This window comes from Chelonoidis abingdonii, chromosome 9, assembly GCF_003597395.2.
Source record: "Chelonoidis abingdonii isolate Lonesome George chromosome 9, CheloAbing_2.0, whole genome shotgun sequence".
Taxonomy (NCBI): domain Eukaryota; kingdom Metazoa; phylum Chordata; order Testudines; family Testudinidae; genus Chelonoidis; species Chelonoidis abingdonii.
In genome coordinates, this window is record NC_133777.1 from 43570709 (window position 1) to 43592416 (window position 21708).

Genomic DNA, 21708 nt, shown 5'->3' on the forward strand with positions numbered 1-21708 from the left:
ACCCAATGGAAGACCAGCATTAACCCATCATGCAGAGGCTTTCAGATCTACTCTGGGCTTGGGCTGAGTGACACAGATTCCATCTAGAGAGCCCTCTAGATTCATTCTCCTAGAGGCACAGCCTGGTCACACTAATGCTCTGGCAGGCCATTTGGAAAGGTCCCAGACAAACTCCATCTCATTGCTCCTGCCACTCATTGGACTAGCATTTTCTGTGGAAAACATATGACCTCATGTTGCATGGAGAGGAGTGACTGTTTGCATGGAAATTCCATGTCGACAGTTTGAAGTTGGTTCAGCTTTTATGTTGCAATTTGTAACAAACATGGAGCACTAACTGCTTTGAAATTATCTCTTATTTTTGCATTATTTGAACAATTTACTTAATACATGTACAATATATAACTTGATTATTATTTATTTACAAGAATGTCTCAATAAAATATAATTCCTAATCCCTCCTCTAAACTCACTACACTGCCTAACTATTGTCTGTAATGAAGTGTTAATCCCCGCCCGCCCTCTCCCCCCAAAAAAAGTTTACATAAAGCTAAGGACAGGCACACAATCATTTTGCTTTTTGTTGAATTCCATTTTCATATCCTTCATCTGCACATTGGCTATTCAGACTGCAAGCTCATTGAAACTGTGGCCTTGTCCTCACATGTATATGCAAAGTTCCTAGCACACTATTGGCATGATCTAAATAATGATACATCCCAACATCAGTTAATTATGGGGATGATTTGATTCTAATAATACAGATATTCTAAAAGATATTCTGTTGTGTATTTATTGTATGTATTATATGCATAATATATATTGAAAGGGCCACTAGGCATCAAAACATTTTTTTCCCGATAGAGAAGGACCTAACCTGTTCAGTTATTTCAAAGACTAAAGATATGTCCACACAGCAACCAGGGGCTAAGAAGCTGTTTCACTGCTATGTAGGCTTCTAGGCTTGTGCTGGAGCCCAAGCTGTAGGACCCTATGAAATGGAAAGGTCCCAGAGCTCGAGCCTGAGTCAGCTGACATGGGTCTGCCGCTGTTTTTTCTTTGCTGTGTAGACATACCCTTAGATTTCCCTCAATTTCTAAAATGCACCTACGGTCCTTCTGCATCTTTGGAGCTATATGCAGCTCTATGTGATTATGTGCTTGCAAAGTAACTCTTAAAAACAAACAAACAAGCAGGTTTTTCTCAGAATGAGCACAATATACCGGCTGCCTCCCTCTTCCCCTCTGGTTCTCACCCTGGAAAAATGCTGGGTATCACAACTCTGATTTCATTTAACTTGCACAAGACAGAAGTATTTGCTCATGAAAACAGTCTCGTGCAAACCTGCAAAAAAAACTTATCAAGAACACTGCAATAATCCCAAGAGGGCATGGGCTTGGGTCACACAGAGGAAACACAAATGTTTACTGTGTCACATTTTGGGTGACAGATTCTGCTTTATGTCTGCTACCCAAACAGCTGCTCCATCACTCATGGATTTCACAAATACCTAAAACTGATTGGAATTCCTTCGGCTATATGCCTCCGAAAGTCAAGGCTAGAATAGCACAGATGCATCCAATGAGAGGCAGGAGGAAAAAGCTAAAAGGAAGACTGCTATTGCACTGCACTGACTCAAACAGTTTTGAGTCACAGCTGTCATTATCACAGCCTACTGTAAGAGCAGCAACTTCTTTGAACAGAAAACAAAGCGGGGGCAGAAGAGTAAACGTAATAAAAAAAATCAAAAGAAAATGATGCTATGCTCCTTCTTTCCCTCCATTCTGTTTACAGAGGATTTCATGCTACGATGACAATAAGCCCGTCATTTCTATCACAGTATGAATGTGGCATGATTTAGTCTCTTAAGGGGAATATTAAATTCCAAACTGGATCAGTGGGATGAAATATGCAATGCCTTTTTGTTTGCTTAGAACTAACAATTACAAGGTACTCAAGTGATCATGATGTTAACTTTTCTAGCAGAATACACATGGAAACAGGATAAGGAGTTTATTTAACTTGTTGTCATTGGAGCATTTTAAGGATTCCTGGTAACCATGTATGTGACTGCAGTTAGAAAATGACTGCTCTATCATTGCAAAAAATTGGCTGGGGCACTGTTTGGGAATGACAGCACAAACGGGGAGAATACTATTGTGATTCTATGTCTAGAACCACTTGGACTAACTTACATCGCTTTTTATTATCTGTTAATGGTGTTTTACTGGTAAATACCTAAAATCTACTTCTTCACTTCCAGAGAGTGAAGCTGTGAGCATGCAAGCCAGCTGAGGCTTGCCTTTTTGTAGTATTCCCTGTTTCTCATGGATGGGAGAGACAAGGGCATTTGCTGCATTCATATTTTGTATAACACGTTTCCAGAAATTAACTAATTCCCAGAGAAACATTTTTGAAATGATCAGAATAACTAGAAAATGCTTTCTATAAACTACACCACATGCCTGATTTTAAATGAAATTTGCTCTCTCATACTACCACACACTTGTGCATGTGTCTCAAGACTTGACAGTTGCAGTTTCCAAGACTGTATCCACAGAGACAAGGCTGGAGAAGTTTTTTTTAGCTTCAGTTAACCAAAAAACAGGTTAACTGGTGCAGAATAGTGACAGCACAAAAAATGGTGGCCTCAATCCCATCTCAAAATTCACATGCATTTCTAGAGCTAAAGCAGCAGCGTTCTCCTTTCTGGGCTCTGCCAAGGAATTACATTCTAACTGGCACGAACACAAACTGACCGTGAGATACACATCATGCAAATAATTACACTTTTAAATAACACCATTTTCAGAATTCTTCTATTGATGGATTCCCCAGAGAAACCCCCATAAAGGGGCCTGTTTTCAGGATTAGGTGCTAAGCAATAAGACAGGTATAAAAACCTGTGCCCCATTTGTGCATATGTAATTACCACTGTTTTCTCCTGTTGCATTCTGGGGGTTTGCAGTTCCTCTCCCCAAAACTGTCATATTGCATTTGAAAATAGAATCAGGGACACCATTTGCCCTTTTTTCAATACAAAATTAAATTCGCATGGTCATAGAGCCAGAGATGGAATTAGGTCGCGCGTGTGTGTAAGAAAAATTAGGGAACTCGGAAAGGCAAGGACAGACCCCTCAAAAATCATGTTAGATATGGAAAAGACTAGAGACTAGTCCATCCCACCGTCAGTATAAGATTGCTCCCTACAATACTTTTCAGATTGTTTTGTCCACTCTAGTTTATCATCCCTGAGCAATAGGGTTTCCACCACTTCCCTTGGAAGATTACGTTAGTCTAAAACCCCAACGTCTGGAAGTTTTTCCTGATAGGCTGCCTCAATCTTACATTTCTTATTTTCGTCCCACTGCTTTTTGTTATACTCACCCTAAGTAATCCCCCCTCCCTCAGGATTTACGTCCTTTAAGTATCAGTAGACTGTTATGTCCCCTAAACATCATTGCTTAGCCAAGCTACACATACTTAGCTGTTTTTGTATTCTGAATAGCGTAAAAGAGGAGAGTTCTGTGCCTGTGAGAACCATCCTTTGCACCTTGAGGACCCATGCAAGTGTTTGTTTTGAGTACACCCACGACCAACTCTTTTTTCTCTTGTGCTTCATCACATTTGGAGTAAACACAGTAAATTACCTGGAATTGTGCACTGATGCTGGGTGGTTTCTTCTTCTTATGGAGGTGGAGAAGAGACTTTGTAATGCGATCGTGCAGTGTCAGGTTAGTTAGGTGCTTGAGAGATTTCACCTCCAACAAGTGCTGCCAAAAAACCCAAAACAAACCAAGAGAGTTTTTATACAAAAAGAACTTTGACTACCTATGGCCTGTTTTCTCCCACTGTATCCCCATTCCCGCTATTCCATAGGCCTCCCCTTAGGGTGCCGACCCTATGCAACGCCCCCTGCAAATATCAAGGGAACAATTCACAACTGGGAATTTTTATGGTCGCCACTAGGCTGGTCGCTGTACAGACTATATAAAGTCCCTGCTCCAAAGAGCTTACAACTGAAACACGCACATAACACAGCAGGTTTGTGTAGACCACAAGGAAAGGGTTGTGGGAGGGGGCTGATGAGTGACAGTCATAGGAGCATGTGGCTTGTAGATTTGCTCCTGTATGTGCATAATTTTCAGGACTCTCTGATGCTCCAAGTTAGCAAAAGTTTAGAAGAGTCTATTTAGGTTTAATGCATGCTTTGTGTTCATATATGGTATGATGCTGGCAGACCAAGTGCCATCTCATGCGAAGGACCCCATGTTTCAACTGAACACCAAGAACTACAGAGCTGGAAACTGTCTGGCTCAACTGTGTTAGTATTATTAAAATAGGTATTAGGATTCTCAGAAAGCGTTTAGACCTTATTGAATGCTTGTGAGTTGCTGCTTGCATTAATCTGACTTAAAACATTTGTATCCCATATTGTAAGGCTATTCATAAGCATTTGTATTGTGAGCCTCTGTGACTGTGTAAATCACCACACAGGAGAGAGACATTAACTAGTGTGAAGTGCTAGTCTCCAACAGAAGTTCTTACATCCTGGCCAACAATAAAGGCCCATCACCACCAGATGGACTACTGTGGAACATTAAAGAGGACAAAAGCTTTTGGTACTCTGCTCTCCCTTCCTGCCCCATGAAGATGAGTCATGCAAGTGGATTCCTCCATCAGCTGAGTTCGCAGCCCATGGCACATGAGAGTAGGGAACAAAACCCCCTAACAAGGAGGAACTGGACCTCTATGCTGTTTGGACTTTGGGGAGCAAGGTTTTCTAGGCATAAGCAACAGAACCCCAGTTAGCCCTAAAGGACATTTGAAGTTTATTACAGCTTATTACAGAATATTCTTTTACCCTTTGAAACTTAAGATTGCAACTCATTTGTGTGTAGGTTTACCTGCTTTAACTGTGAAAATAACATTTCATTTTTTAATAAATCTGTATATAATTTGTTATAGGATTGGCTTCTAGCACTGTCTTTGTGAGATGTAACATGCAATTGACCTGGGGTAAGTGACTGGTCTTTTGGAACTGGGAGCAACCTGAATATTGCTGTGATTCTTGGTGTAAGGGACCATCTATTACAAAGGTACGCTCGCGTGAGTGGAGAGATAGGGCAGGATACCCAAGGGGCTTGTTTTATTCCATGTTAAGGCTGTTACAGTGCCTGAGCAGTTTACACTTAATAATTGGTTGGTGAAATCTAAGTATAAAACTCAAAACCATTTTAGCATTTGTGCCCTGCTCGTAACAGTCTGCCTTGTGATTGGTACTCACGCTCCTCAACTGCTGCAGGACAGTATGGCATACAGCGAGAGTAAAGCATTATTAAAAATTAAGAATTATAACCAGTGTAATTTAGTAGCTAATTCAAGGTGTAAAATTCCAACAATTGTGTTGTAGTTAAAGCACCTTTCTAGCCTTTTGGGGCTATATGCTCCAACTTGCTTTGCTCCAGCTCGACCAATGAAATCCTCCATTGGCATGTACACTGTACTGCACAATCTGATGGCTTGCTGAGATGACATATTATATTACCAACAGGCAACGGGGACAGGCTACTAAGCCTACAATGCTCAGCTTACTCAGACAGCACAGCTCTGCCTTCTGCAGTAGCCAGACTCTCTTACTGGAATACTGATGCCGCCCCCATGTGCCTGGGAAGTTGCTAATGGATTCTGTAACTAGGCAAAGTTTGGGTGCTCGGTCTACCCCTCAATACACAGCTATCTCTTGGATCTGCAGATAAACTGAAACACCACAAGGACTTTTAACTTTCACCAATTATCTTATGGAGGTATTAATCACAAAGTATAATTATGACTACTGCAAAATGTATTACATGCATACAGTAAATGAGCTCGTGTGGTGCACTTAGACATAACTAGCAAGCCTTGGTTTCATTCATTTGAATAGGAAATTGTTGATGGAAGACATGAGTTTTCCCCTGGTTTTGGTCAGAGTTTTGACAGACTGAGAGAGAGAAACCCTCAAATGACTTTTTTCTTTGCTTGAAATACACAAGCAAAAAAAGAATGTGTGGATTTTAGTTGGAGTGAGTTAGTTTAGCTAGAGATGAAAAAGAGCAGTTCAAGTCCATACCCTTGAGGTATGCTGTCCCCAGATCAAAAATTTAATGGATACTTCAATTAACTCAATTTGCTAACCACCTACACTTATTTCTATGCTTATTTAGTTATAATATGTGATGCAAAAGAGCAGCATCAGTACAAATTTTTCTTTTAGTTGCTCTAGGAGAAGCAGGAGTTGATTATTTGTTCTCTGCCTTTTAATGCACAAATATGGATTGCCCTCCTCAAGTTACAGCACTCACACTGCTGCTTCTGATAAGATCTCTGCATTAGAATACCATCTTACCACATTCTAACTCAGCCCTTGCCATTAGAAAAAGTCTGCTCTCTCTCCACATTATTATTGAATACCATGCATTTTATGAATAGAGACTGCTCACTATACAGAATGATACTTGCTGGGTTTGTGATTTGGTCTACTAGCCACTTGAGATGAAACCATTTAATTCCACAATCTGTCTAGAAGAGAAGTCAACAAAATGAAAGGAGAATTTTTTTTTTCTATTTAAAAATCATGCACTCTCAAAAGTATTCCATGCTTACATTTTGTTGTTCATTTTTAATTAAATGTAACTCTTATTGGAAGGCACACAGCACAAACCAGACTTTCTTTAATCAAAGCAGTGTCAATAATGACCACAAAATGCTATAATTAAGCCAATGATAAACAGTGGATCTCTTCTCATCTTATGCCATCAGGCACAGTAAGTACTGCCAGAAAATAAAGGAAACAGCAGGAATGTTCAAAATGCACTTTAAATAAAATGGAAGTTACCAATATAATACAGCACTCTAATACTGTAATTAACTAATTGTAAACATTTTCCTAGGAAAGGAAATCTCCACCATGAAGGAAGATGGCCTGAAAAATGCTCTGTGTATATCAAGTACAAAAATTTTTGAGTGATCCCTGGACATTTCTTTCAGTTTAGAGACTTAAATTGAAGTGGGCCCAGCAAATGGACATGCAGACCTCCTTTAACCCTTGTGACGGTATTTTCTGTGTTGGCCTTCTTTTAACTTCACAAAATGAAGGTTAAAAAGAAATAGCTAGCAGCATCTGAACAGGAAGGAATCCAATGTCTGCACAGCTCTCTTCCAGGACAAACACACACCACTGTCCGTGAGAACTCTGCTAACTTTCATTGCGATAAAATAAAGAATAACCTCAAACATATCGGGCTGGAGTTGATTTGCACAGCTTTCATATTATAACAGCAACTTGATAAACCACACTTTAGAGATGAACAATTCACTTTGAATCGGCTCCCCTCAAATTGATAAGGTATACATTATACACAAGTTAACATTTAACGGCAGTGCATACAGTAAATGTGCTGCCTTATATACTGCAGGAACAAGAGGTAAACGTGTTTGTTCACTCACCTTTGGGAGATTGGGTTTGACTTTGAAGTTCTTGTTTCTCCTGCGGAAACAATAAAAGGGCCATATTAAGACAGGCATAAGGTTACAGAATGGGATTATGTATTTACTACTGAGTTGTCATTTTAACCCTCTCATGGCAGAAGCTGAGATTTCACATTAGGAAGCCCCGATATCTTTGGCATCGGTGTCAGTAGCCAAAATACCCATGTCAGAAAGAATTGACGCTATTTGAGATAGTACAAATTGAGTAGAAAAATCATATTTAGTAGAATGGATACACACGAGTAAAATGAAAGACTCTTCAAACCACTTATAGCAATGTTTTCCTGTAAGCTGCATAATAGCCAGGTTTAGTATGCATTCCACATACCCTTTTTCTCCATTTCTTTGCCTGTGTGTGTCTGTGAGAGATGATGGGATAAAAGGGAAGGTGAATCCATTCAAAAATGTGGATTGTTACAGATTGTGAGTAATGGGGTAGTTGGCTGTGAAGAACAGCAAGAGGGGATCTGTAGGGAACAGATTCACCATCGGCTTTAACACACCACCCGTAGTACCTTACCTTGGCTAGTCTGGCAGCTCTTCTGAAACCTATGATGAAGTTGTACTATAAATCAACAACATGGGTTAAGAAGGCTGGGGTGCCCCTTCTCAAATTGAAGTAGATCACCTCCATGTCTTGTTTCAGCGACCCACTTAGTGGAAGCCTCTTCCCTGTAGTGTCACTGTATAGCACCACTGTCATATCATTTGACCTTAGCACTTCTTACCCCTTCCCTATTCTTGTCACTACAAATGAAGGCCTGCTCTTCCAATGGGAAAAGACAACAGTGGAGAGAAGAGGTACTATCAACCCGGAATACTAAGAGATTGAACTAATCATGTTTAAAGTATATTTATACAATATATCCAAGCCTTGGAACATCCAAGTGCACTTGGAACTCAGACTTCTTGGACTAGCATTGTTATTACCCACGCAGCATAGCATACTCTAGGAATGAGGCCAAAATCCACGCCTTTTGTACTAACATGAGAATGCCATGGGCCCTCTCCAGCAGCTTGCTGTTGGTCGAATTAACAAATATTCCATCTTTGTCTAGGAAGGAGCTAGGACTAGAGAGTCGGCCTTGTCGGATTCCCATCCTGCCAGTCCAGCCAACTCCATAGGTATCACTGTAATGAGAGACAGGTCATCACAATGTGCATTTTAAAAACACATCTAATATCTGGTTCTTGAACAAAAGAAGGCTTTGAAAATAGTTATTACAATTGCTGAAGGGTTCTAAATTAACAGACTACAAAATTGTGTGATTAGAAAACACCAATCACCAATTTTCCCTTCACCAATCATTCACCACACAAGTTCACAGTACCATACACAAACCTAGACGTCATCTAGTCACCTAGATGTATTTTAAAGTATTTTTAGAATAAAATATTTACTTGGGTGAGCAGGAGCACAATAGCCTATAGTTCTTTCATTCTCAAAGTGATACTTCTGATCAGTAGATAATCAAAGTGCTTCTAGGGATATACAATTAAGAGCTTAGAACTCAGCTCAGTTCTCTGCTATGGAGAATGATGTAGTTTAAGACTTCTGGTGATGCCACAAAATCAGAGTTCAGTGTAGTGTCCCATGTTTCACAGTCATTTCAGTCATGGAGATAAGGGAAAAGAAAGCAAAATGCCTAAGAACATCTTGGGAAACGGAGGTGCTATGAACTCAAGACCTTAACCCCAGCATGACCAGTCTGTCACAAAGAGAATCACCAAACGGCGCCTGGTATAACCTGGCAAACAAAGGATTGCCTATCCAATTTTTCCTGCTCTGTTACAGAGCAGAAAATGTTCCAGAAAAATGTTCTACTGCCAGCCATATGTGCCTTTAAGGTTCTGGAGAACATGACCTAAAGGCTCTCCCCTTTAAATAAGTGGTGATCAGGTACTGTTATGTTTGGATGTTGTCTGCCAGAGCCAGATTCTTGCTAGGGAGGAATGAAAACCAATGAAGTGCCAGATCAAAAGGGTAATTAGAGAAGAAAGTAGAGTGGTGTCAGTTTCCTCATCCCCCAAGCCCTGAAGGTCCACAGCTTGGGCCATGGAGCAATATGCCACCAAACTACTGAATACAATTGCCTTGTCATCAAATCATGGTTCCTTTTATAGCCAGCCACTAGTTTCTGTCACAGAGATTTTTGAGAAATATACTTTTTAAAGAAAGAACAACTTCTCAGAAGACTGAATCACAGCAGAATCAATTCTGGCCTGGGAGCCAGGACTCTTTCTTTGAGCAGTGTGTATAATTTATAAACAGCCTAAGGCAGAGAGTGTTTAACCTTCAGTTGCTCCCAGAATTCCATCTTCCGTGCCTTCACAGATGGGCTCTCAGCCTTAACATGTTTCCCAATTGCTGGGCAGGGTCCTGGGAGAGATCCAAAGTGCAGGATCTTGAGCTGAATGATGCCCCCACTCAGAGGCAAGTGACTTGGACTGATCTGGGTAACAATAGAGCTGGATATGCCAGCTCCTATGAGTAATCCCTACTCCCCTTCCTATCAAAATTGTTTGAAAGAGCCCACGTTCTGCTCTTGTCATTGTGGTGACTGGAGAGGTTAGTGGGGCCTCTTTGGGGCATGCAGTGAGAGCATCTCACAGCAAGTGCCAGAAGAGGTTGGTGGGGAGTGGAAATGTTGAATGGACACTAGTGGGAGGGGCAGATAGATGAATGCATCTGGCAGCAGCAATTGGACCTGTATGCAAAGAGATCACCTCTCAGTGCTGCTGTCTAGTTCCTATAGGTTCTGTTCAGAAGCTTGCCAGAATGGATTTACCTAAGGAAGAGTGCATGGTCCCTAGCTGTCGGGGGAGGAGTGCTCTACCTGAGAAGAACTCTTGGATTCACTGGCTGCAATGCATCCTTTACAGGCCCTGGCTGGAGAAGATGAGCCTGGCAAATCCTTATGCTACTACAAAAATATGGATCCAGGCAGGAGGATGACCTAGGTGGGTGAGGAAATCAGACCAGAATTGAGAATGTGCACCCTCTTCCCTATGCCCCTTGAAAGGAGACCCAGTATACTGAAGCTGATAATCACAGAATATTAGGGTTGGAGGGGACCTCAGCAAGTCATCTAGTCCAAGGTTCTGCTCAAAGCAGGACCAATCCCCAGATAGAATTTTACTCCAGTTCCCTAAATGGCCCCCTCAAGGATTGAACTGACAACCTTGGGTTTAGCAGGCCAATGTTCAAAGCACTGAGTTATCCCTTCCCCCACTGAGCTATCCCTTCCCCCATCCAGACATGGGGAATTTGAGGTGGAAAACAGAATGGGGGTGATTGGAAGGGCAACTGGAGCAGGGAGCCAAAACCATCTTAGGGCTTGTCTTGTTCGCGCCTGGCAAGCTGAGATGCAAACGTACAGTGCGCTAGCCTGCTGCCACTAACTATTCATGTGGACCCAGCTACTGCACACTAAAAGCTCCCTAGTGCGCACGGAGCTGTCCACCGCTGTATGGAGCCCAGGATCAACAGAGGGAGGAGACCAACCTATCAAGGGGGTGAAGGGTTGGACTGTAAACTTTCCTGAGTCACACTTCAAGAGGGCAAAGGTTCAGCCTGGCAAATCGAACCAAACTGCATGCATATGGACATGCGTCCCAAAAGTCTCAGGAAGATTGAGACTGCAGACTGAGACAAAAACGACAAATCATCTGAAAACGGTCAGTTGACAAAAACATACTCAAACTTGTAGAGGCTATTAGGGCCCCATGAACTCAATTTTTTCTAAGTGGGAACCAATGTTGACTTCCCAGTGTTTAGGATGAGACCCCGACAGTTGAACAAGCACGGCATAAAGCATCTATGAGAAAGAACCTCTTCTTTGGACCTGTTCCTTAGTACGAAGACACGGATTCCCTTCTTCTTGAGGTATGTTGTCATTTTGTAAAAATCCACAGGACAGAAGACACACTGAAAGTAAGGATGTGTACTGAAAATGGTGGTTCACCACGATGAACCAGAAGACTCTTCTGCAGCTTGGGAGAATCGCCACATGAAAATAAGCATCCTAAAATTATAGAACAGCAAACCAGTCATTCTGAGTCAACAAGGGGAGGACAGCCGATAGGGTGACCATTCGGAACCTAATATATCTGATATATTTGTTAAGCCTGTGCGGGGTAGCCCTAAAATCCTTGAAGGAGTGCAAATTTTCATTAGGTTTGTCAAAAAAGCACCCAACCATTGAAGAGCAAGTCCTCTATAGCCTGCTGCATGTTGGAAGCAATGCCCATATTTTGTAGCTAGGATGCCCTTTTCATCGGCACCACTGAGGCCTTCACTCTGCCTGAAGTATATGCCACAACAAGCAGAGACTGCACCGACGTTTAGGCTACAAAGCAATGTTCAGTAATAAATCTCTGAAATTCCACATTGGAGGCTTCGGGCACCTGTTCTGTAAATTTAGACATAGTCATCCAATTTGCAAAGTTGTATCTGGACAACAGTGCCAGCTGGTTTGCCATTCACATTTGCAGGGAAAAGGTGGTGTAGATCTTTCAACCCATTAAGTCCATCCATTTAGAGTCTTTGTCCTTAATAACAGACTTAAATCTGCCCTGCTAAGCTCTGTTGTTTGCTGAAGTTGCAACCAGGAAACTAGGGGTTGGGTGGGAGTAAACACCTCAAATCCCTGCATTTGGACAAACTAGCATTTTTCCAAATGCTTTGCCATAAGTAGCACCAAAGCTGATGTTCTCCAAAGAACATCTGCATGCTCCAGTAGCGCATCATTAATGGAGAGAGCCACTTTCTCTGGGGCAAAAGGCTGTAGGATGTTTATGGGTGTTCTCCTGCAGGAGCTCTGTCTGGATGCCCAGGGAAGTAGCCACACATCACAAAAGGTCTTGGTAGGCCTTGAAATCTTCAGACACTGAAGGAGGAACCAGGCACTGATGAATTGTCCAGGGACAATGCAGAGGCCATTAACTGCACCAATAACAGGTCCCCGTCCAGAACAGTTGAACCTGGATGGGACAGCTCCAGAAGCTCCCCAAGGGCAAGAACAACCGATGTCTGAGCTTGGGGCGGGTCAACAGACCCAGTAACCTATATGCCCAGTGATCTCATCTCAGAGCAGGATGAGGACAGCAACATCTGTGATCAAGGACTGTGCCAAGGGGGTCACTGAGCATAAAGGTAAGGCACTGGGGGCCAGTAGACACCAGGCCAGGAGCCCCTGTTCCTACTATGAGAAGGAGGGCCAATCTCAGTACTGATACTATTCCATGAACAGTCCTGGATACAGGTCAGGTGATGGAGAGCGGGAGGAGGAACCCGACCTGGATGTCAAACAATCTCAGGTTTCAGGGGATAAAGGTGGAGCTAGCCCTGAAGGTGTGAACAACTGGTTTGATTCATCTGTTTCCCACAGCAAGGAAGGGACCAGTGTAGATGGTGGAAATAGCACAGCCAGCACTGAATATGCCTAAGTTATCTCCAGTGCTGGGAACAGTGTCAGTACTGAAATCAGATGTGGTACTGATGCTGCCAGTGGTGCTGAGATGGAGGGCAGGGAAAGCTGCCACAGTAAAATCAGTGTTGCAAAGTGCAGCAGTGCAGAGGAGTCTCCCACTGCTGAGGAGGTCCCTTGTGCCGAGCCTGGCAATGGTCTCGCTTCCACAGTCTGCAGCAAGGGATTATCGGGATGCAGTGCTGACGGACAAGAAGGTTCAGAAGCCCATGCAAGCAGCAAGACTGAGGATGCCATAGTCCTTGTGAAGTCCTGGACCAACGGAGAACTAGGTATGGAAAGGCAGAGGAGGTCCACTGCAACCTGATGTGTTATTGGTACAGAAAAATAGCTGGTGCTGACATTACCCTCACTGGCACTGGACTCAATGGATGCCCCAGGGCCGGAACCAGAGTCAACAATACTAGTTCTCCCACACCTCTACATGGTGTGGGGGAGTGGTTGGAAGGACATGCTCCATCCCAGATGCCGACAATAGCTGTACTCTTCATGGAGGAGACAGAAGAGTCTCCAAGGACAGGAGTGGCCTTGACTAGTCTTATGAGAACTTTTCCTCAGTGTAATCAATGAGGAGTGGGTTCTTCATCTCTTCAGAGAAGCGCCAGTTCCAGGGCACAAGCCAGTACCACTCACTGAGGTCAATGGCAGCCTCCAATCCAACGGAGGTGTCAGTGCCAAAACAGGCCTGGTAGCCTGCTCGAGAAGGTACAGCTTTAGGTGAAGGTCTCTAGCTATCTGAGTCCCTTTTGTGAACAACATACAATTCAAACACTACTCTGTGATGTGAGGCTTGCCTAAGCAGAGCAAGAACCTTGTGTGACGGTCGCTGTTAGAAATCATCCCCACACACAATCAACAGTTTTGAACCCTGGTGAGGGCATCACCAGGGAAAATACTAACACTAATACTAAGGATACTATCTATATATAACTAGAACGATTAAGTCAAAGCTAAAGGATTGTGAAGTTAAGCAACACATAGGGCTCCGATGCCAGCCATGGACAGGAAGAAGAAACTGAGGGGATGTGGAGGTGGTGCTACCTCAAATAGCCAGGGAGGGGTTATGGTCATGATGTGGAAGTGCCACCTCCTACGGGCACTGCTAGGCAAAATTATCCAGCTCTGTTGTGCTGGAATACATGGCTGAATCTACTCAAAGAAGAAACTAAAATTTCCTGGAGGTTTTTAAAAAGATTTGATGGGAATTGTAATATTCTGTGATTATATTTTCTAGGCTGAAAACATATTAACAACAGCATAAATACCAGCAACCTCTGTCAATTGGGGGTTAATGATTTCACAAAGCAAGACTGTTTTAAGAGAGTGATCTACAGCTGTTCTTTTCACATTTCTTAAACCATTAATGAACATAAAACAGTTTCTGTTGAACTGAAACTAAAGCCACCCTGACAGTCTTTGGTTAGTGATATCATGTTTTTAATTATTTAGTGGCTGCTTCAGGCTGCTTTTGGACATGCTACCTTGCTTCTGCTTTAGTGAAGCTTTTTTTCCTCTAGCTGCCATAGTACTCAAGTGGAAACCACAAAAACCACTTCTTTGGAGGAGAGTTGAAGGATGTGGATTCATCAGAAAGCTTCTCTGCAGCTACTTCTTGCATGATGTCATCGCTTAGATTTGCATTCAAAATAATGTCTCAGGCTACATTGCAGGGCTCAAGCCATACAGTAATACACTGTATTTAAGAGGAAACTACTGGTTTTAATTTAACCCCAGAAAAATGTTCAGTGGCTCACACATTAAGTATCAGAAAGCACTGACATGAGAATCTGAATGATTGTTTTAAGTTTGTACATCTTAGTTAAAAATAGATTTCTAATTAATCATGCTACACTCCCCCCGCCCCCAAGTACAGTGTTTGATTTATTATAGAGTTTGGTAGATCATTATCTTTACTTTTGTAGACAGTTTTGTATGTGGTAATTGTTAAAATTATCTTAAAAACCTGTAAAACTTAATTAAAATTTATAAAATTAATGAAATAATAGACATTTGTCTTCAACACAAAATTAACTGTAGTGCGTGACATTAAAATCAAATGCATATTTAGGCTTGGAAGAATTCTATTTTTATTTCCGCTCATAAGTATGACAGAAAATAACGATGTTTATTTTTAAACCATTTTTTATTTTAATCAATTTAAATTTTCACAGTTGGGGAAATGATAGGTAGGGACAAACATTTATTTAATGAGAGTAGATGCTGAGATTCAGAAAGCTAAAGCTTTATAAACTGTTGAAACAATTTGTCAGTGTCACATCAAAATATACAAAGTAAATATCAAATATCAGAGGGGTAGCCGTGTTTGCCGCTTTTACAGATCCAGACTAAGAGTTCTGTAGCACCTTATAGATTAACAAACGTATTGGAACATGAGCTTTCGGGGTGACTACCCACTTCGTTGGATGCATGTATCCATCGAAGTGGATATTCACCCACAAGAGCTCATGATCCAATACGTTTGTTAGTCTATAAGGTGCCACAGAACTCTTTGCCACTTTTAAAGTAAATATCCTTACACTCAGGTTTTTAATATGCATTCATTAGTACATTTGTAATGAGTCTAATTAAAAAATCTAAACCCCAAGATTTTGACTTTAATAAAAGTGGCTTTTTTCCTACTTTGCCTATCTGAAAATTTTGATCATTATACATGGGCACATTTTTGTCAGTCTGTGTTTGTATGGTGAAACTGACATTTACCGATGGATTTACCAAGCCTATGCATATTCAGTCATTGTATTTGAATCTGTGTTTTGTTTTTTACTTTTGAGGCTATGGGGGACAGAAAATATTTAATGGCTCAGTAGTTTACTATGTATTGTGGAACCACAGATTGTGACTACTTAAGAGACAGTACTGGGATAGAGAGGCATGCACTAGTTATGATACCTTGAATAAATGCATTCTTGGCTAGTCACTGAACAAATTCCAGCACAGTTAATAAAGCAATATTAGGACTCTTACAGGCAGCTTTGTTACTCATTGATGAAAAGTTATTGGGACACAGGGCTTCCCTTCACTACGGGGGTAAGCCGACCTAAGTTACGCTACTTCAGCTACTGGTCGACGTAGCTTAGGTCAACTTACCCCGGTGTCTTCACGGTGCTGAGTTGACGGGAGATGCTGTCCGGTCAACTTCCCTTATTCTTCTTGGAGAGCTGGAGTACCGGGGTCAACCAGAGAGCACTCTGCCATCGATTTAGCAGGTCTTCACTAGACCCACTAAATTTATCCCTGCTGAATCTATTGCAGCAATTTCAATCTCCTCGTAGCGGAGACCAGCCTACAACTTTTGTGGATGAAGGAAAGAAGAAAAGTGGGAGTGGATGACAATATGATAGTCACTACCCCTTTTATCTTGAAGTCTTGAGTTGAAATGTCTTTTAGGGCAAACGGGAAAGGTTCAGTGGTCTCACAGTAGGGCTCTTCTCAAACGTTCACACATTCTGGTATGGTTGACAGTCTTTGGTCATGACTGGAGTAACTGAGGGTGGTGCAGGTCAGGCTTCAGATGTACGGGTAAAACTAAGTGCAGAGCCAGATTCACCACTTACACTATTTATAGCCAATGACACCAGTCCCTACATTAAAGGCCAGATTCTGGCACCCTGGTTTACACTGAGTAGTATGCTACTCCTCTTAAAATTTCACTGACTTCAAAAGACAAGGGGGAGAAACTTTTAAGTAGCCTTACATTTGGAAGGATCCAGACCCCTGGGTAAATTATATATAAGGATCACTCAGCCATCAATGAAATATCACCACCTCTGACCTGTAACATAGCTGCTGTTTCACAAGAGTTTATGGAGGCAAGTGGAGAACAAACACTACCGTGTGAAGAAAAATGGAATCTTTTATATTAGCTGGTCCAGTGCCAAGTGAAAAGATGGAACATTTTCTGATCAACTCTAACCCTAACAATACTGCAAAACTAATTTTGAACCAAATGCAAAACCCGAGCAAACTATGCTAGGACATCATCTTCTGTAACATACTACTTCTGTAAGGTTTCTCCTGACATGAGGTTTTTTAGTGGAGTGTTTGTTTGGTACTGGGATGAAGGTGACATTTGTTATTATGCGTTTTTAAAACTATGATTATTTATTAAATAAAGTTAGAGAAAATATTCAAGCATTCAAAAGTTTACATGTTCCATCAAGTCTGATGTGTTTCACTTTAATTTTTCTAAGCTTTAGCTCTTATCCTGATATCCTGGGATCTTTGACTTTCAGGGAATTTATCTGCTGTTTTGTTTTGATCCAAATAAATACAGTTGAGCCTATGACTGCAAGTAACAAAGAACAAAAAGGTCCATCTTTTTTGTTCCCTTTCCTCCTCTGATGGAGGAGTAGGGATTTCAGTGCAATTACATGGCACACACGTCAATTACACATCATACCATGTACAGTAAATGTACTATGACTGGAGTTAAACTGGTTAGAGCTGGATCAGTTATAGTACTAGTAGGAAAGGTTAAGAAAATGAAAAGTCTACTATAGAGACAGCCAGTGCATTCACTTCACACGACAGAGTGGGATTACTTTTCAAGAACAGAAGCTAGAGTTGGGTAGAATGCTGTAACTGTATCTACTCTATAAGCGCTAGTGAAATTGTGCCTGGATGATCACACAGCGACTTTGCAGACTTATTCCTTTCCTCACACCAGGAATAGCATTGCTTCTCATGGGAGAGGCCTTGGCCACTCCAACAAGACAGTGCTAGCTCTAAGGATAACTATCATCGATAGACATTTTGATCTAATTGGAGAATGAGGTTTTGTGGGAACCATGTTGTTCTTTGGTACATCAAAATAAACTCATTTATCAACCTGAGATTCTTTACTTCTGTTTCAACAGAACTTCAGGGCCTTCCTGATATTAAAAAAAAAGTCATGCTACCTCAGCTTTATCAGAGGAAAAGAGCACTGGGATGGGAGAATATTATATATTTAAAGGGACACTTTACGTAGATTGATAGGGAGGTTTACAGAGAGTCCACAACGCTAGAGAAAAGATCCTGGGTCTCACTATAACTGTGTTTGAGGCAGGCTAGAAGGAAAAAAGGTGGCTTCAGATCACACTGATTCTGCCTGATTTTGGCCTGTCCCGGTGCTGGTCCAGGTCTCCGGTGAAGCAAAGGAATTCAGGGCTGCTATAAATGACACTCAGCTGCCCACAACCCCAAGCAGTTATTTCAGCAGCTGAGGATTGCTGGCGCACCCTGGCCATACCCCTATGCCAAGGGCTAGGAGCAGGGATGAAACAGAGTTGCCCCTAGGCCAGGGGAATCCTGAGGGGTCTGGTTAAGCAGGTTTCCTGACACATCTGCATCACTGGAATAGAGAAGTTGGAGCACAGAAGAGGCCTAGATCTGTCTTCAAGGTAGGAGCAGTCTGTTTAACAGGGGACTTAGTTCTCAATATGGGTCAGAAAAACTGCTTGGAAAGGGGCGCTGGCCTCTTATGTACCCCTTAACGGCTCCTGAGATGTAGGCATGACACCCTGCATGAGCTATGTCCTCACTGAAACTTTGATGGAAAAATCCAGGATTGAACTGTAAGGACATTTTATAATCTTAAAGAATCTCTCTAACACCAGAATTACTTTAGACCCAGATCTCTACGATGACAGAACTGTAGATGACCTGTATTTTAAGCGAGTTTCAATCATTAGCGATATCTTCATTTTAGCAGTTAGGATTCCTTTGACATTCCCTGAACAAATGCATCTGCAAACGTATCTGCAGATGTTTGAAACTCAACACTACAAACCCCCACAATTCTGTGGAAGCACAAACCAAAGTGTGCCATGGGACCTTCTTCCTATCACATCACAGATGCATAATTCTGTGTATTATAAAATATGCAACTCCCTTGTTTTTGTTCAAAGAAGAACTGTGGAAGAATTCTGACCTCTATAACTACAACAAACACAATTATGTAAATGTTAAGGGTGGACAACCTTGACTATTTCCCTATAATATGACTTCAGTTTTTAGCACACTCCTTTTTATAAATCAACTTCTAAAATCCTTCCCACTTACAATTACATGATTCTATGTAGAAAGAAACTTTTCTCCAATTCCTATTGTCAAACTGGGTCCAAAGACATTTGGATTTGAGGATGTGACAAGGGCAAAGCAAGAACGAACCAAAGGCAAAAGTCAGCCTGGGAGAAGCATTCACAGGGTGGTTTTCCAACAGTTCAAAAAAAATATCCCCTCTGAAATTATTTTTACCTGCTTATGTGAAGAGCAGACTTACCGCTGGGTTTTCTCATTGATGGTGTTAACTCCCTGAAGATCTGAAAGGGGCGTTCTTGGGCTTTTCCGAGTAATACCTATGGAAGCATATCAACAAGAGTTTTTACACCCCTCTTTACAAGGAGAAAATTAGAGCAGCAACAGCTTTTTGTTGGCTGCAAATGAAAAAGGACAATATGTATTTATTCTGGCACATGCTGGGAATACAAAGTAAGGGGTTTATGAAGGAGCCACGGCTGCTGAAATATCAACTGACTACTAACATCTGTCATGTTCTTTGACAAGGAAACATAACTTACTAGCAATTCTGTTCGCTCTAGTCTGCCTCTTCCCCCAGCACCCGCCAATATGACACGTGAACAATTTGTTAATGGTGTACTTTCCACTATTAGAAAGCAAGGTGGGAGGAAAACTGATGACTGATCTAAAGGTACCAGTTCACCTGCTTCCTGTCAGTCACTTCAAAGCAGTAACATGAAAAATATAGAAACATAAAAGTCAATCACTCCATCAAGAATGGAATTGGTTGGGATAGAGAGAGAGAAATAGCTAGATTACTGCAATTACCAGTAATTGTTTCTTGTTGTATGTCATTGCTTGTTCCTCTTCCTAACAAATGAATATACACTGACATAGTGAACAGTATGCTGTAGGGGGTAATCTTATTTTCTGCCAAAACGGAACCCTCTGATACTTATAGGTTCAATTTTCAAGGCCTGATAAACGTGTGAGGAGAGTATGTTGTAGCAGCTTTCTAGATTTTAATGGCAGATGGTTCAACTGTGTCTGCCCAAGAAGTGAAAAATGTTTTGGGTGCAAATGAAATTAACAGAAATAAAGGAAAGCTATAACTGCTTGCAGGCAACAAAACAGTTTTTATCCACCCAGCAACTGATATTTAGAGAATTTACAATCTTTTCATCTGATCATGAAAACAGGTAAGTAATTTCTTAGCTGTCTGAAATCTGTAGTGTGAACCAAGAAATTTTTTAGAATTCACCTAACATTCATCAAGTGTGTATTCCTTTGCCCTGAATTCTCCAAAATGAGGGCTGAGATAACAATCATACTAAATGTGCCTTCTTAAAAGGTGAGCATGTGGAAGGAATACTGCTCCTATGAGAGAGAGAGGGAAACTTGTTAAAACCTGTAACAGCACACCACATTCGAGGCCAGTGAGGGAAGCCTGTATAGCTTTTACTTTGGGCTTTGCAAAAGAAACGACCTAAGTAACAAGCTCTGAGATCCTACCTCACAGATCCTGAGGGAGCCAGTACAGCTATGCTAAAAGAGTCCTGGGACCCTCTAGGGGCTCACTTGGAGGTTCTCAATAAAGCCAACTCATAGACATTTTAGAACGTACTGACGTTTAACAATGTCCTCCTGTAGTCCTCTTGGAAAACATTTTTTTTAAAAAAAATCCAAATCTGACTGAGAGTCTTTGAAGTCGATAGCTTCCAACACTACTCAAAACAGGTCACAACCACCCTGGTTCACTTCACTCAGACATGTTCAGCCTCTCAGTTTGATGCTGTCAGAATTGGCAAAAGGGACTTTGATGGAACAGATCCAGCCACTCTGGATGCATGCAAAACTGTCCTACAGTTAGGTCTACAGGTTGAGAACAACAATCACTTCAGAAACTCATTTTTGTATACTCCCATCAGAGTTTTCACAGAATCGAGTAAAAGGAAATGGGAGATGACACTGTCCCTAAATTCCTTCCTCATGCCCCACAAAACATATCCTCTCTAAGGAGGAGAGAAAGGAAAGACTGGTCTCTAGTCATAGTCAACAGCCTCCTGCTGAGCCTGAAAACATCTGCCCTCATTGTAACAGAACTTGTGGTTCAAGGATTGGCCTTACTAGCCACCTGAGGACTCATAACTCCCATGGAAGATGATGATACTTGGTAAGGAGCAATAGCCCATCATCATCCTCTCTAACTCTTCTTGGATTGAATGTCTGGAAGGAAGAGCATGAGAAAGAGACCTTCTGGGACAAAAGAAATTCCTATGATAAAATGGAGATCAGATAGGTTGGCAGGGGTGGCAGGTTTGTATAAGTTTTGGTGGTGCCCAAAATGGGTCCAAGTCCTCCCCACACACACACTAGCCTTGTAAGCCTATAATTTTTTACATGTAAAAATGGTCTGGAAACAGCAAGTGTCTAACAGTTTCCCTATATTGCACAATGTGTGTGTGGCGGGGAGAATGAGGGTTCCAGCTGGGGATGAAGGGTTTGGGGTATGGGAGGGGCTCGGTTAGGTCAGAAGGTTGGGGTGCATGAGTGAGGGCTGTGGCATGGGGTCATGGATGAGGGATTCACCGTGCAGGTGGAGGCTCAGGGTTGGGGTGGAGGGTTGGGATGCGAGGGCGGGGGGGTGAGGGCTCTGGGGTCCATCAGG

At 41.9% G+C, this 21708-nt stretch overlaps 1 protein-coding gene across 5 annotated transcripts in view; it reads right to left on the reverse strand.

The window, feature by feature from the left end:
- MYO9A (myosin IXA) overlaps positions 1 to 21708 on the reverse strand; it is a 451053-nt gene that overhangs the window by 57103 nt on the left and 372242 nt on the right. For all 5 annotated transcript variants that reach the window (XM_032791130.2, XM_032791129.2, XM_032791131.2 and 2 more), the window contains 4 exons: positions 19303 to 19378; positions 8518 to 8661; positions 7489 to 7528; positions 3651 to 3773 (listed from right to left, as the gene is read on the reverse strand). In XM_032791130.2, the coding sequence (XP_032647021.1) occupies positions 3651 to 3773; positions 7489 to 7528; positions 8518 to 8661; positions 19303 to 19378 (383 nt within the window). The remainder of the gene's footprint in view (positions 1 to 3650; positions 3774 to 7488; positions 7529 to 8517; positions 8662 to 19302; positions 19379 to 21708) is intronic.